The sequence below is a fragment of the Anopheles gambiae genome, chromosome 3 (genome assembly GCF_943734735.2).
Source record: "Anopheles gambiae chromosome 3, idAnoGambNW_F1_1, whole genome shotgun sequence".
Taxonomy (NCBI): Eukaryota; Metazoa; Arthropoda; class Insecta; order Diptera; family Culicidae; genus Anopheles; species Anopheles gambiae.
In genome coordinates, this window is record NC_064602.1 from 55,946,605 (window position 1) to 55,964,518 (window position 17,914).

A 17,914-nucleotide genomic window follows, 5' to 3' on the forward strand; every position below is an offset into this window, starting at 1 on the left:
GCATGTCTTCACTTTTTCACTGTTACTTCACTTTATTACGTAACATACCGGAATTTCAGGGTTTCCGGCTATCCGGTTCGAAGGACCAAAATGTGTAGGATTGCGCCCCACACTAGATAGTTAAAACTCGCGACTCGAGTTTTCCAAGGGAGCAAAAATCAGCACAGTTACCATATTCACCGGAGAGCGCTAACAAGTGTCAAGCAAGAGCTACCCTACCCGCCAAGGACTCTATGCAAGATTTGCTAGCAAGGTGATATGAAGATGTAGAATTAAATTCTGGCTCCAAAATCTGTGCTGTTAACTGAATTCGGAATGTATTTCTTGGGGTACTCATTACAAATTGCTGTGTTCCGTTAGCGATGTTTACATTTTTGGGTTTGTACGCTGGCTTAATTTCCCCTCTTTCCGTGGACATACAAATGTTTCCTAATTATTAGCCAATATCATCACCCTTTGACCCTATGATATGCATAACTAATCACGCAGATGGCGCTACTGTGAAGTTGGGAGTAATTGTGTCATTGCCTCGAGATGGCGCTGCTATTGGGTTTATGCCTTAATTCACGTGCACAACAAATTGCCTACAGTTTGGCGCATTTCAATCCCAAACAGTGGGTATAATATACAGGTGGGCTTATCCCAATGTGAATGAATTTAGTAGAAGGATGATTTTTATCGCTTCTGCTTCTGAATGAAGATTTTAAGAGTGTTTTGTGTATTCGTCAATCTACTAGAACGCTTGATTGAGCAAAGCTTTCACCGGTCCTGTAAAAAAGTGATGTTCAAAATTGGATATAAAAAAATACTATGAAACCACCTGGACTACATACACTTTGATTCGAGATTCTAGATTCTAGATTCTAGATTGTTTTGCCATTTTTTTGTCACCTCCGTGGCCATACGCTATATCAGGGTTACGCTCATGTACAAGCCCCGCGCGCGTTCATACAAGTATCTTGATCTTTGAATGGGATTAAACCGAGTTCAAGCCATTGGTCTTACGACAATAGTCAAGTGGGTTCGGACCTAGGACTGTGTAGGAACGAGGTCAAATATTCGCTAAAATTGGTTTGGTCATCTTGAATGCCACAGCAGAAAGCCCTTGAAAATTCATCAAACCCTGTAACATATATATTTACTACAGGCATACATACTTTTCCTGTAAAATTAATGAAAGAATTAACAATTTTCTTGTGTTAACCAGCCCGTTCCATTATTAAAATCATAATTAAAATTTGAATCGAAAAGGGCTTTAAGATGTCAAACTATTGTAACGAACTTATGGCTACTTGTCAAATCGTTCTACATTACTTGACCTCGTTCCTACACAGTCCTTGGTCTCGACCAAGTGACTGACCAAAAGCTTGTTGAAATAATATCACCAATCCGTTCACACAAGCTGTGTGAGTATCATCTCCGATCATCACAGTCGAGTAAGGGAAACCGGGGCAAAATGGGTATGTTAAGCAGTTTACTGAATATTCCTTTTAGATGTAGATGTTTTACGAAAAGCTATCTTGACACGCGGGGTAAAATGGGCATATGTAAACAAACTTTAAAATTTGAAAACACTGGGGCAATATGCGCACGTTTCGTGAAATGTATTTTCGTTCTATCTTTTGTTTTGCTGGTCAGGAAAGCTCTTAAAATTCTTCCAAAAATATGTTTTCAAAATTAAAACAGTTTTTACATGTTTCAATCTACAAAATCGAATGTTTTGAAGCTGTGCCTGTTACCATTATTGAGGCGACAAATACAACACCATAGTCTCACCAAGCGTCGAATGTCACAAGCATCTGCCCATTTTGCCCCAAGCGTAACTGTCCATCTTGCCCCATTTTTTGTATTTTTTTTTGTTATATTAGTAAAAATACGCATTCAATCGCCTTGACAAATTGTATAGAAATATCATATCTTTAAAAATATATCATGTAAAACTTAAACGCATCCATGTGACACTGGTTTAAACTTATTTTTGATGTGACAAAAATTACATCAATATGCTACTAAATCTTTTTTGCATTTTTCTTGGTTATTTGTTTTTGAAGGGTTATGAAACTTACATGGTGTTTATAGAACACTCCAATGAATACATTTTGAGCATTGAAATTCAGAGGGTGCCCATTTTGCCTCGCTTTCCACGATTTCTAAATTATTTGCCCCTTTACGCACTCAATTTATGGATTTCATCGGATGAAATTGGAATCATCTTATCACATAATTTCAGAATTTTACGATGCCTTTGGTACGAAAGCTCTCTCCTGGACAAAAAATAATCCCTGTTGGTGGCAAACCCAGTATGTTTTTCAAAATAGTCACACTTTGAAAGAAAATGATTTATTTTATTTATTTTTCAACAGAATTGTTTCTTCCTACATCACCGTCTAACAAAAATGCAAATGGCAAAGTAGTTCTTGCCCCAAAAGTGGTTAGTGTTTGTTTATTATAATTGATTATGCCCTTTATGTTGATTGTATAATAATAGCTGTTTGTTTTTCTTTACAGTACAAGGTTATCTCGACGTCTTCTTCATCACATTCTGTCAGTAGAAATTTAACATTTTCTCCTTCTGCAAATAGTTCTTTACAAACCAACGTAACAGCCGTTCATACAAATAATACAGTTTTTGCTAAAACATTGAGTGTGGGTGCTTCCAATCGAATTCCCTCTTCTCCAGTAATGACGAAATCATCATCATTGACCGTTGTCAGCAACCCATTTAGCACCACGGTGCGATATAATGGCGACAGTAAAACTGCATCTATTTTAAATAAACCACTGAATACAATCAGCGAAATAGTGTCGCTTGAAAAAGGAGTCACCAAAATTGCAACAATTTCTAAGAGTTATAATGAAAGTGGGAATGATTCTCCACCCTACCTTCAGCTGTCCTGTGCATCCGCAGTAAAATCCCTACAATCGAATCACAGTTATAAAGACCACCAACAGCAACAGCACTCATACAGTAAAAAAACATCTACAAGTCAAATCCATACTCCTGCATCTCGACGCCAGAAAGCGGATAAAGCAGGACGAGGTTTGCGACATTTTTCAATGAAGGTATGTGAAAAGGTCAAAGCAAAAGGAACCACCACCTATAACGAGGTAGCCAATGAATTAGTCGCAGAGGAAACTCAAAATCATAATCAAGGAGTTGATCCCGGAACATATGACCAAAAAAATATCAGGCGACGTGTTTATGACGCTTTAAACGTGTTGATGGCTATGAAAATTATTTCCAAGGAAAAAAAAGAAATTCGTTGGCACGGTTTACCAACGAGTAACACTTTACAGGAATGTGAGGAATTAGAGAAAGAAAATGAAAAAGCCCGTCGTCGGATTGAAATAAAACAACAACAACTTCTTGATCTGGTTCAACAGCATGTCGCTTTGAAATCTCTAATTGCACGCAACAAAGCAAATGAAGAACGAGGGCTGATACCTAATCCCAATTCTGCGGTGCAATTGCCATTTATTATCGTAAATACTGATAGAAAATCTAACATTAATTGCAACATTTCAAATGATAAGTAAGTTGGAGAGTGTTTCATCTTAATGTATATACGTACCTTTGCAACTATTTTCGACTAATTTTTTCTTCTTACATCTTTACACAGATCTGAATATTCCTTCAAATTCGAAGATTCCTTTGAGATTCATGATGATGTACAAATTTTAAAGCGTATTGGATTATCATTAGGTAATTATTCAGAAAATTATTCTATTTATGTATAACTTATTCTACATATATTATGTAACGTGTGTTGGTTCTGGAATCTAGATCATGGGCAGGGATGAATCAAATCGGGTTTTTCCAATTAAATGAAAACATCCACGAGTTTTTACCTGGTAAAAAACGGTATTTCCGGGTAAATTGGGTTTCTTCATTGGTTCAACAGCTAGTAAACCCCCAGCATTAATTAATAAATAATTAATTGAATGACTAAAACTACCTATTGCATGGAAATTACATTACATCAGCTGGATATTTTGGCTGGAAATTGCGTAATCCGACTTACGAGGAATTTCGCGATACGCGGTTTATTCTCTGTTGTCAATAATAGCGTATCTTGGGGACAGCATGTACTAATAAAATTCATTAAAATTTTCTTTTCTTTTCTTTTTTTCTGTTTGAAATTGGCTGCTATGGTTCTTTTATTCAACTTAGGAAAAGTCGATGAAACCATTTTTTACCTTTGACATAAAAATTATCGTTTAAAAAAAAATCAATCCATTGTGAGATCGCGCTTGCGGCGAATCAGTGTTTGTTTACATATTTTTCAGGCGATGTGATCTGCACAATTCATCTTAATTAAGACGTATTTGTATTCTGACGTGCTACTTTATTGGCCCGAAATAATGTTCACGAACATATGTCTATTCCGCCGAATTCGTTTTCATCCATTATACGGAGTTTTTTCACAGAGGATCTTAGGATCTTAGAGGAGCAGGTTGAAGTGCTAATAGCACAATAAATAATCGAATGCTGAAGAGGGGCAAAGATGAATGATAAATATTCCACAAGGCCCGAGTAGAAAAAAGCAGCGCTCAATTGAGAATTTACGCCGCTCGAAAAAGTATGAATGGCGACCGATACACAAACACAAACACAAACACAAACACAAACACAAACACAAACACAAACACAAACACAAACACAAACACAAACACAAACACAAACACAAACACAAACACAAACACAAACACAAACACAAACACAAACACAAACACAAACACAAACACAAACACAAACACAAACACAAACACAAACACAAACACAAACACAAACACAAACACAAACACAAACACAAACACAAACACAAACACAAACACAAACACAAACACAAACACAAACACAAACACAAACACAAACACAAACACAAACACAAACACAAACACAAACACAAACACAAACACAAACACAAACACAAACACAAACACAAACACAAACACAAACACAAACACAAACACAAACACAAACACAAACACAAACACAAACACAAACTCACACAAACTCACACAAACTCACACAAACTCACACAAACTCACACAAACTCACACAAACTCACACAAACTCACACAAACTCACACAAACTCACACAAACTCACACAAACTCACACAAACTCACACAAACTCACACAAACTCACACAAACTCACACAAACTCACACACACTCACACACACTCACACACACTCACACACACTCACACACACTCACACACACTCACACACACTCACACACACTCACACACACTCACACACACTCACACACACTCACACACACTCACACACACTCACACACACTCACACACACTCACACAAACTCACACAAAATCACACACACTCACACAAACTCACACAAACTCACACAAACTCACACAAACTCACACAAACTCACACAAACTCACACAAACTCACACACACTCACACACACTCACACACACTCACACACACTCACACACACTCACACACACTCACACACACTCACATACACTCACACACACTCACACACACTCACACACACTCACACACACTCACACACACTCACACACACTCACACACACTCACACACACTCACACACACTCACACAAACTCACACACACTCACACAAACTCACACACACTCACACACACTCACACACTCACACACACTCACACACACTCACACACACTCACACACACTCACACACACTCACACACACTCACACCACATCCAAACCAAAGAGGATTTTGGTTTTGTTTATACGGTGCGCGTATGGCCGCGGGGCCATGGGGCTTTCTCAAGCTGAGAAAACATTCTCAAACACTCATTTAAGTTTCTCAAGCACTCAAATCTTGTTCTCAGACGCGAGCCCGTGGCCGTCGTCAGTTTTTCTCCCTCAGAGAAATTGTTATTGCCACTCAAGCTTTATTTGGAGCTTTAAATAGAAAATATGTGTTTGATCGCATTTTTTTATTTTTTCAATTATATACATTGAATACATTTTCCAAAGTGATTTCCGATAAACAAATAGCGCAATTCTCCATATTTCAGTTAGCCGATCGCTGCATCGTCAACTTTCTCAAAGATTCTCAAAGATTCTCAAAACCGATTTTGTTCCGATTCGACAAACGTTGAGAACGTAGGTTTCTCAAAAGCACTCATGAGTGCTTAAGAAAATGAGCGTTGAGAAACCCCATGGCCCCACGGCCTATGGTGTTGCACCTGTCCGTCCAGGATCTGATGGCTTGTTGGCATGGAGTCGTTTTCATAACGCCGAGTGACAGAAACTGTTCATACGCGATTAGAACCCACGCCGGGCATACTGTTAAGATGTGCGGAATGATGGCGGTGCCGTGGGACCGCTCCTATCCTATTCTGCGGGTAGCTTCCATACTCTGCCACATTGTCTCCTGCCCGATCTATACATACGCCGCAGGCAGGAGGAAGCATGCACCTCCCCATGAGGAAGCATGAAGAAGCAAAAAAAAAAAACACTGTCATGAACACCTTCCTTTCTTTGACCGGATCATAACTTTCCGAAAGAATACATATTTGGCGACAATTTTGCATACACACGCACACTCGCAACCATGTGTAGATGGCTCAGCCTATCTGTGTAATCTACAACATACGAAAGGAAAAGAATTGTGTCACATAAAGTTATGCTTTATGCAATTTGGTTTAAGCTTTCCTGTGCACGACAATGGCCACCTGTGTTGCGTGCGCTACTTTGAAGTAGGGTTTTGTGCGTTGCACAGCAAACCCTCCAACGTGAGCTAACTATTCCTTAGTCATTTTTACATTTCAGCGTTTATGTTTATGTTTATGTTTATGTTTATGTTTATGTTTATGTTTATGTTTATGTTTATGTTTATGTTTATGTTTATGTTTATGTTTATGTTTATGTTTATGTTTATGTTTATGTTTATGTTTATGTTTATGTTTATGTTTATGTTTATGTTTATGTTTATGTTTATGTTTATGTTTATGTTTATGTTTATTTTTATTTTTATTTTTATGTTTAATTATTCATAAATTAATCATAAAACTAGTGAATTGCATATTTTTTATATGCGTTTGACATTTCTTGGACATCGATTAACCGCCATCCGTCCGGTCCCCAGCTGTCCGGATAATCGACGCTCTACTGTACTTCGAATCAATTTGTCAGTTGTGCCACCATATGATTATTCATGATCGTGCTATTTGCTTGTTTTGTTGTATGAAGGGGTACTGATACTAAATTAATTATAAGAAATAAATAATACAATAAAAATAACAGATTGACTATTAAACACGCATTTCTAACAACGAGTAAAGGGGTCTGAAGCTTCTGGAGCTAGATGTTTTATAAATAAAAGAAAATTTTTAACATCAATGAAAGCAATAAAAATGGAATTGAACTCAGGTCGACCATAGTACAAATTTCCGTTTCGGTGAGTCAATGCGCGGAGCACAGTGAAAGGGTGTGGGACGAGGAAGGGGATCGTACGGAACGCGACACCAAAATGTAAACACATTTGTCGCGTATCGGTTACGTCAACCTGTTCGCACTTACGCTAAGTCCGAAAAGAAGCACTTGCTTACGTCGGCGGAATCGCGGACTGGATCGACCTTGCGCGTCGAGTTGATGACCGAGGCGGAATCGGACACCGTGGGAGAAGTTGGGCGGAACTAGTGCAAACGTGCACTTTATTTCGATGAGGGTAATGCTGATCGGTCAACTGACTGAACAGCTGATAACCAAAAATGATTATCAAATTGAGTAGAGCCTTCGGCGGAATCTGCAAATTGGTGAGATGCACCAGAACACGAGTGATCTACGTGTCTATGGAAGGTGAACTGACTTCGCCATCAATTCGAGCTTTATTTATAAGAAAGATGGTGTGAAAGTTGTGACACATTTGGCAACCAGATGTTTGTCAAATGTGAGCTTTCATTTGGTTTTCCGGGTTTGGGTTTTTACAGGTGTTTCTTAAATTATACCTAGCGTGCCTGTGTTTTATCAACTATCCGTGCATTGTGGATGTAGCGAACGTTTTCCTGTTTATGCTTGGGTTTTACGGAAGTTTAATTGCTTATGTGTGGCGCGTTTTCCTTATTTATGTTCTGGGGTAAAACACGAGAACGTTTACGCTTCTGGTGTTTAACGTTTCTTTACCTGGCTGCTGGCTATGCGCTTGCGCTTCTGGTGGTTAACGTCTTTTTACCTGGCTTTTGGCAATGCTAAGTTAGATGTGACCTACTGTTAGTAGTAAATCTGTTACAATACTGTAGCCAAAGAAGTACTCATTCTGCGGTTGAAACCAATCATTTAAAAACATTAAACACTCGGCTGTCTGGTCAACACAATCCATCGCAAAACCGACCAAAAACTAGCATGTAAAAAACTAATACGAGCAAAAACGTCTCCTGCATATATTGTACCCCATGCCGTATACACACTCAAGGATTCTATTTAAAAAAAAACTTATTTAATATGGATCACCATGATGAGCGCAATCAATTCAGTTCAGTTCATTCGCGAACAATGACTAATCCGTTTGAACAGGCTCGATCTATTGAATTGTATAGGTATAATTTCCATACCAACAGAACACAGATCGAACACAAATGAGCCAGTTCGAACGCGTTCGATGAATTCAGTTGTGTAGGTACGATTTATACACCAACAGAACACAACAGATTTTTTAAGCAATACGGCAAAGCCGTCCCTGCTGAATAAAAAAAGAACACAGATCGAACACCAGTTCGAACGCGTTCGTTGAATTAGTTGTGTAGGTACGATTTACACACAAACAGACCACAGATCGAACACCAGTTCGAACGCGTTCGATGAATTCATTTGTGTAAGTACGATTTACACACCAACAGAACACAGATCGAACACCAGTTCGAACGCGTTCGATGAATTCAGTTGTGTAGGTACGATTTACATACCAACAGAACACAGATCGAACACTAACGGATCAGATCGAACGCGTTCGATGAATTCAGTTGTGTAGGTACGATGTACACACCAACAGAACACAGATCGAACACCAGTTCGAACGCGTTCGATGAATTCAGTTGTGTAGATACGATTTCCACACCAACAGCACACGTATCGAACACTGCTGGACAAATTCGACGGCGTTCGAGGAATTGAGTTGTATGGGTACGATTTCAACACCAACAGGGTACATTTTGATCTCTGATGACCCGTTCGCACGGTGCGAGAAAGAGCGAGAAAGCAATATGATTTTGCACGTTTTATTGCCACATTTATGTGTGCCGTCGAACGCTGAACGGAACGTTCGAACGCGTTCGGTGTAGTCAGATTCTTCCAAAAGTCCTGGTCGTTCTTTTTGCTAAGAACCTCGTTCGTTCGTGCACTTTACCGAACTGTTCGAACGGTGCGATTCTCGTTCATTTTACACATGCCTAGTACAAATATTACAAATATTACCATTTGACCATTACCAGTTCATGAACATGAATCGTTATCTATCAGTTTTAAACCCTTCAAACATAGTACAATGATCAAAGAGATGTGTAAAAGTTCATCGATGCGTGTGGGAGAGTAAGGCTGATGAATTAAAAGAGATGGCATGAGTTTGTGTTCATTATCCCCGAAAAATTTCGCTTGGGTACATGCAAATCTTCGACAGCGCGCTCAGGCGAAGGGTAGGAGGCGGAGCAAGGGACGGGTAGCTCTACGAGCTGCTTGACACATTTGCCGTAGGAGGGAAAAAGTAGGCATGAGAAAATGCGCGAAAGGCAATGAGTTTTTTCGTCGCTTTGCCTAGCGGGCAGGTTGTCAAGGTAGCAGTTTTTTGTCCCATAGGATTAGCAATGAGAATTATAGCACCCTGCGAAAATGTCGCCAGTTATAAATTACTTCAGACCATTTATTTTTATTTATTTTATTTCTAAAGCAACAAAACTACAGTAAATGATAATTACGACAAATAAAAGTGAAAAAAGTAAAACATTAATCCCAGGATAGCCACTCAACAGGGAAAACCGGGAATTAGCCAGAAATTTTATTTTTCCTGCAAAAACTGGGAATTTCTCCAAAAAAAAAAGGAAAATTATCACAATCTTTATTGATCACTGTTAACCATCGTGCCAAATGCATTTTAATTTAACGGGATGTTTTGTATATTGTTCCCAAACTTATCACAGGCCAGTAAATCTGTATGGACAACATTTTCCGTATCTCACATATGGTACCCAATATATGTGCTTCATTTGCACTGGTTCAATATTTACTTTCACCATGATTCATTCATGATTCTTGCGCATCTCTGGTATGGTGTGCCCTACATGACCTCTTGTGACCTTTCATATCCCTACATGAAGTCGATTCTCTTCTAGTTTTAGTGTAGGCTAACCATTTTTACAAATAATTAATAAGTTATTTTATCTCCCAAAACATTGAAAAAAAACAAACAATTACCAACCCGCTTTTACAAAACTTTTTTCAAAAACATCAACCTTGATTTATGGAATTATTCTGATATTCTAACATTTTCGCAGCTCAATGCGTTGCGGATTTTTTATCATGCGGAACGATCGAATTTTTGTAGCATAGTTCATTTTGCTCGTGAGTGTAAAACTGGTATACCAGTTTTCAAAATGACCAGTAAAATGAACACCTTGGCGGCGAAGTGAGTGTCAAATGACACCAACATGAGAGCCGGATCGATCGAATTTTTTCGATCCAAAAATTTTGCTAAGGTCGATAGAATGTTGTTAGCGTCAGCTCTTAGTGGCTGTTATTTCAATAATTCTTTGATGATTATGCTATAATTAGACAAACATAACCATCAATAGAAACTCACAAGTTTTAACATATAAACTTAAATGATAAAACAAATGTGAGATAAAACATGCATATTTTCATGGCTGCTGTATTTATATATCCCTAATTTTCAACAATTTCCTTTACATTTCCATTTATACATTCCTTCTCGTAGTAGACATTTTTTTTTGAGATTGTGCGTTACTTTGGCGTAAACAACCATTGTCGATCAAAGCCTGCCTGTACACCAAGTGGGCTTGGCTTTCAGTGACTTGTTGTTTTATTCAGAATAGGATAGTCATTCCTACGTATGGGGGTACGGCCAGACCAGTCCGATTATGCGTACAGGTCCTTAATATATTGCACCCGAACGTAATTGCCGGGAGTAGGAGATCGCTCCCGATAGACAAAGTGAGACGGTCTCGTCTTAAAGTCGTCAACTCGTACGACTTAATAAAGACGACGGGCATCGTGAGTTCAAGCCCCGAATGGACCCGTGCCCACGTACGTAGGACTGACTATTTTGCTACGGTAATAAATAAGTCACTGAAAGCCACGCCCATTAGTGGTACAGGTAGGCCGACAACAGTTGTTGTGCCAAAGAAAAAAAAGAATTTTTTTTCATTGAGAAATTAAGCATAATGATGTTGATAATGATGATTATAATAGTTATGTTTTATTATTTTATTTTAGCTTTAGAAAAAGGGCACTACTCGGAAACAGATCTTAAAAAGATAAAATCCATGGTACCAAAAGCTGTCGAAAAATATATTGATGGTAAGTTTGTACATGAACTTTTGTTGTGACAGGCAGGCAGTGTGGTAATAAACTATTTTTTTTTTATTTTTGCTTAGCTTATGGTCTTGGGTTCGAGCAAGATGATGTCGATGACTGGGAAATGAGTTCTCTGTACAACGGTCCTGATAATGATGACAGTTTATCTACCCAGGATATGCTCGCCTTCAATGATACCACTAATGACATGCTGGATGATGAAATGAAATTCGAAGATGATGAAGATGATTAGCTTACAAATTATGAAGACAAACAGAAAAGTCCTGACACTCTTCTGCTTAACTTGCCGTTATACTTTTCGATATGTTGGACTTTTTTATATATGTTGATAAATACGATACGAACGATATGTTGGACTTAAGCCGGTCTCGTAGTACAGTCGTCAACTCGTGCGACTTAACAACATGCCCGTCATGGGTTCAATCCCCAATTAGACCGCGCCGCCATACGTAGGACTGACTATCCTGCTATGGGGGGAATCAATTAGTCACTGAAAGCCAAGCCCACAAGTGGGTACAGGCAGGCCTTGACCGACATCGGTTGTTGAGCCAAAGAAGAAGAAGAAGGACTTTTTTATTATTTCATGTTTTGTTGTGGCAGATACGTATTACCAAACAACATTCTCTGAATTAAGACCATTTGTTTGTCAACGTAAAATTTTATTATGTTCAAATTTTGCTTATCCTATAAAAATCTTCATTTTTCTTTGTGCTTACATTCATATATATATAATATTGTATTGTTAGTGATACCCATACGAAATATATGGTTTCAGTTGTTGTCTCTTCTGCATACGATTTTCAGGTGTTGCCGGAAGGCATATTTATAGCAAACGTTAACTTAGGCTTTTTTGCGAAATCTATCTGACAATTTAGGAAACTTGAGTCACAGAGAAATGAGAATTTGAAGGTATGGCAGTTTATTTATTAGTGCACCAGAGAGTACAGAAAAGAAAAAAAGTTCTTTTATAGTCTTTTGAAATTGCCCTTCTAATTAAACTATTCCAGCTAGGTTTGGTTATGTGACATCCTCGATTTGCGTTTTTATTTCTCTTTTAGCTATTTCTCTATTACACGAGATGTTAAAGCGTCAGGAAGGAATTATGTTATGGTGAATCACCTGTCGTCTATTATACAAACAAGTCAAATAAATAAAAGATCCGTCAAAAAGTTCACGTGAAATGAGTTGGATTCAAACATTCTTATTATTTACTTCTTTTTCTTTGGCACTTCTCAGTTCTGTCTATACCACTAGTGTTAATTATGAAGACGAAGTTGCGAAAATGATGAAGACACGATGTTCTTGCTTTGAACTCAGAAACTTGACTAACTTTATTCAGAAAAAAATCACCCGCTATATACTTCAGAAATTCGGGAATTCGAGCTGCTGCACGCGGATTCGAGCTGCACGATATTTATCTAGGTGTACTAAGGGTGACGCGTTACCATTACGCTTGCCGTAACAACTAATGCTTCCGTTCCGTTCCGTTTCGTTTCGTTACACTTGCCTTTCCACACCCGAACGCCCCCACTATTAAAGTGTTTTTAAGAGGCGAATGTGGCCAATTGGCTCAAAGCCTCTATAAAAAAATTGAAGTGTTCGTGAAAATGTTGCGCTGTTCATCAGACACATTCGCACTCCACAAACCTTCCATACCCTAACGCTCCAACCATCGCAGTGATGAGAGAATTTTCGTTCTGAGCGCGATTTCCACATCCGCCCTCCACCAAGCCTCTACAGCCTGCCTTAAACCAAAGCGCCCCTACCAGCTGACTTTAAAAAAAATACGCACCGATGTGAAACCGATATGTCCTTCTGAGAAAAAGACACTATAGGTTTATGGCAGTCGCAATGGACTGAAATTTTATCAACCAAACTGCTTCGATTTTCTATTCGATAGTGTTATTTAAAATTTAAAATTATTTGAAACTTAAACAGCATGTTCATGAACTACATTTCAAACTAGTGCAACAACAATATGAAATAGAAATAATCAAAATAAATTACATGATCGTGTCTCAAGATCTACTGTCCATGGGTCACCCTTAGTGTCATTTACGTGTTTTGATTCTGATTGTCGCTGACGATAATTTAGGCTTAAAACAAAGCGTTGCTAGGTCAATAAATGCTGACTAGCTACGTTAGATACGTTTTGCAATGCGCCAGCGATGCGCGCTGGTTTTACGATTTAATGGAAAACATAGGCTAAAAAGAATATGCTGATTGACGACGGTCAGACGATTTAATGGAAAACATATGCTAAGAAGAATATGCTGATCGACGACGGTCAGCATTTTTAGAGAATAAACTCAATTACATAAATTAATTGGGCCGGTCTGGTGGTACAGTCGTCAACTCGAACGACTTAACAACACGCCCGTCAAGGCTCAAGCCCCGAATAGACCGTTTCCCCATACGTAGGACTGACTATCCTGCCATGGTAACAATAAGTCACTGAAAGCCAAGCCCACTTTACTAGTGGGTACTGGCGGCAGGCCTTGAGCGGCAGCGGTTAGACCGGAGCGGTTGTGCCAAAAGAAGAAGAAGAAGACATAAATTAATGAATTGTTTATTTGCCAAGATCCAGTTGGTGCGTCTATTACAGGGTTTACCTAGCCAATCGGGCGTCGTCAAAGCGTTATCGGTCGGCGTAAATACTTTTTCGGGCGATGTAAACCCTCAATTGGGCACTGTCATTTCTATTCGAGCCTTGTGTAGTATGAATCGGGCAAAGTACAGAATGAAAGCGTCCTACTCTTGAAGGTGTCAAATCGGTAGCTTCGGTGTGTTTGATCCATTAAGTTGTTTAAAAATATGTATTTACTTATTATGTATTATTTTAGAATTTCTATGCCCGATTCATCCTTCACAAGGCCCGAATAGAAATGACAGTGCCCAATTGAGGGTTTACATCGCCCGAAAAAGTATTTACGCCGACCGATAACGCTTTAACGACGCCCGATTGGCTAGGTAAACCCTGTATTGTGCTTAAGTCGGCGTGTACTGTGACTGTCTTAAGCTGCTGCTCCGAAAGACACTTTCGTGTGTACGACACTGATTGTTGGGCGGTAAGTATGCTAAAGAGCAAATTGAAGCTTTCAAAAGACTATTACGACTTGTTTAAGTAATGCAGCGAGTAATTTGTATATTTCTTTACTTTTATTTGTATGTAAATTAGGCGTCATCCATCAATTATGTAACACTGATAGGGGGGGGGGGTAACTTTACGATTTGTTACATAGGGGAGAGGGGGAGTTTTATTTGGTTACGTAACGCAAAACAAAATTTTAGATATTTTTTTTTCGAAAAAAAATGAGTAGAAATCGAGGATTCTTCTTGGGGACCTAACTACCTTCGCGGTTATGCCGGTATTAAAAAGATCTCGCTACTTTGTAGCGTCATTTGGTCCGTCGAATTTGGTTACCACGGACGGACGGTCGAATGGAAAAACTTAGCACAGGATCGTCGCAGTACCGTTTCTGTATTACGTTTCTTTGACGACCACAGTGTGCGTGCCACTCGATTGGAAGCAATTGGCACGAGAATCATCTGTAACGCTGTAAACATGTGTTATACCAATCCAGCTCCTGGCAAACCCAATTCGTTTCAAACAAATTAAAGATGGAGTTGATGCATTCAGCCTTTTTTTCATCAGAGTTGATCATTTGTCGTAAATTTAATATCAACTCTATTTTTAATTTACATCGTAATTTTATAAATACATCGTTAATGTAGCCGAAACTCTTGCAAACATTACCGATTTTGTTCGTAATTTGTAAGACATGCCTAACATATTAAACATCACATGTTATGTGAGATAGAATAATCAATTTGATGATGATACAACATCCTAAGCCAAAGAAACATTTCTGTAAAGATGGACATATTTATGGAGGACCAGGAAGATGGCTGGATGAAAAACGCTTCTGATGATGATGATGCGAGTACATTGCAAACTGTGCTGAGGATCCGATTATCAGAATCTTTATGAATTAGATTGCTGCATGGGACGGTTTTTCATTATACAAAATGTTATGTATTTTTTTGTTGGTTAATTTAAAAAAATGTGGATCTACCAGAAAAAAGTAAAAACGAAGAAAAACAAACATTTGATTTTGTTAAATAAATTAAGCTATTTGAGGGAGGTGGGTCCATCTGTTACGTAATTTGGGGGAGGGGTAGTTTCTTAGAATGTTACAGTAAGTTACACTAGGGAGGGAGTCGAAATTATGCAATTTTTGCGTTACGTAATACCAGGTAAACGGTAGCCGTCATTAGCTGATCAAAACAAAACTGATCAGTAATCTGTACCTTTTTATTCCGAACTTAGATAGGGTAAATGTACCAATAGTGGTGCAATTTGTCGCGGTACAGATGTATTTTAATGGATTTAAAGTGTCAGAAACGACAATTTCTGAATATTTCAACACATAACAGTTGGAATATGTTTTATCTTCGCAATCACAATCATTTTTACCATGAAATACATCGAATTTACGAAAAAATACATATTTTTGTGATTGCTTCGTTGTACCTATAATGGTGGTATGGTTCCTATAGTCGTCGTATTGTGTTCCTATAGTGGTAGTAAACAAAGATGCCTCAAAACAGTGTATAATATCAATAAAATTTAGTTTTGAAGCTGTTTTCGTATGAATAGCATGGATTACTGCCATAATAATGATATCTTTCGTAATTTGATTGTAAAAAATGTATGAATTTGGTTGATGAAAATATTGACGGAAGTACTGAATAACACCTGTCGTCAACCCATACTCAGAAGAGTTTGCTTGATTTGAAGTCGATTTTTCACTCAGCCAGATAAGCGAATTTTGGCCTTTGTTTCATAAATTACTTACAGAAAACTAATTTTTGTTGCTTATTTTAATGAAAACAGTACGACATGTCAAAAATGTCGTCGAAAAAAATCGCTGTTAAAAAATATATTGATTTTAGAACTAGGACCACTATAGAAACATGCCTGTTTGGTGTACCTATAATGGCAGTATCGTAAAAAAACATTTAAAAATACGTAACTATGGTCAAAAGCCAATGAATTTGAATAAAACAATATTATTTGATAACAATTATGTTAAAAAACTAATAATTGCGTTGTTATGTGGTCATTTAGAACGTTAACAATAATATGAGTATCGTTATGAAATCCTAAGGATTTTGGAAAAAAATGTTGATACCTTTCACAAAATAATGGATTTTTCGGTCACTAAGAAACGGAATGGCCCCATTTCATTTTTAAATCCTTTGTAAAAGGCTAGAGAACATTTCACACTATCATAAATCACTTAACTACTGTTAATTTATCGTATGAGACGCATTTTAGTGCAATACCACCACTATTGGTACTAGCACCACTATAGGTACGTTTACGCTAATATGAACTTATGACAAACAAATTCATGAGGTGCAGTGTGCAGACAAACAGTGTGCAGTCAAAAGTAGTGAACGACATTTAATTTTTCATTCTTAAATGTCATTAAAGTAGCTAACAATCATTCCCCAAGCTGTTTAATACATGAATAAGTTGAAACAAACATATTTTTTAGAGAACCGTTTGTTTACCTTTTGATGAGAATGATCCAAGTTGCAGTCCAATACGGACTTCACATGAGGCGCAAACTCAAAAAGTTTACGCTTGATTTGTATGGGAGAGCGTAAACTTCCTGTCAAAAGATCTCGGGGTTTGTTGCGGGCGCTAGCAGCGCCGCACGACATTGGTACTCTGGGTTGTCGTGACCGTGCGACAACTGTCAGACGTTTCGGTGTCAGCGATCGGGAGGCTGCGATCGTGCGCGAAAGCCGATCGTGCTCTTCGGGGTTCAGCAGCGAGGGAACACAGACGTGCCGCGGACAGTTCTTTTTAGCGTGTTAGCTTTAAGCAGTTTTGTAATATATGTTTTGTAAAGTTTAAACGTTGCGTCCGGAGTTTTAATCGGCCTCCGTCCCATATCACCCCAACACCGGACGTAACAACTGGCGACGAGAAAAGGCAACAGAAGGAAGACCCATACAGCATCGTGAAGAAAAGCGCCATCGCGCAAAACACTCACCGCCTTGCAGCAGAAACCGCTATCAGTAGCGCGGTTTATCCATCTCAAAAATGGAACCGAACGCAATGGAGTTCGAAGTGGAAGAGAATCTCAGGCGTCTCTCCCAACCAAGGCAAAATTTAACTAATCACAGTATTGGAACTGTTTTTCAGCCAAACAGTGCCACGGCCGGCCCAAGCGACACAAATGCAACCATCATGCAGATGATGAAACTGATGCAGCAGCAGATGGCTCATCAGCAGGAGCTGCTAACCAGGCTTACGCAGCGCTCCACACCC

General features: G+C 38.5%; 1 protein-coding gene across 4 annotated transcripts in view; it reads left to right on the forward strand.

Moving 5' to 3' along the window:
* The window catches only part of LOC1271158 (transcription factor Dp), a 40,903-nt gene extending 28,161 nt beyond the window's left edge, over nucleotides 1-12,742 (forward strand). For 3 of the 4 annotated variants that reach the window (XM_061658725.1, XM_309901.4, XM_061658726.1), the window contains 7 exons: nucleotides 2,231-2,300; nucleotides 2,364-2,431; nucleotides 2,509-3,533; nucleotides 3,621-3,703; nucleotides 11,467-11,550; nucleotides 11,628-11,876; nucleotides 12,134-12,742. In XM_061658725.1, the coding sequence (XP_061514709.1) occupies nucleotides 2,231-2,300; nucleotides 2,364-2,431; nucleotides 2,509-3,533; nucleotides 3,621-3,703; nucleotides 11,467-11,550; nucleotides 11,628-11,800 (1,503 nt within the window). In that variant the 3' untranslated portion in view covers nucleotides 11,801-11,876; nucleotides 12,134-12,742. The remainder of the gene's footprint in view (nucleotides 1-2,230; nucleotides 2,301-2,363; nucleotides 2,432-2,508; nucleotides 3,534-3,620; nucleotides 3,704-11,466; nucleotides 11,551-11,627; nucleotides 11,877-12,133) is intronic. The other variant, XM_061658727.1, reaches the window with a different exon arrangement.
* Nucleotides 12,743-17,914: the final 5,172 nt, after the last annotated feature.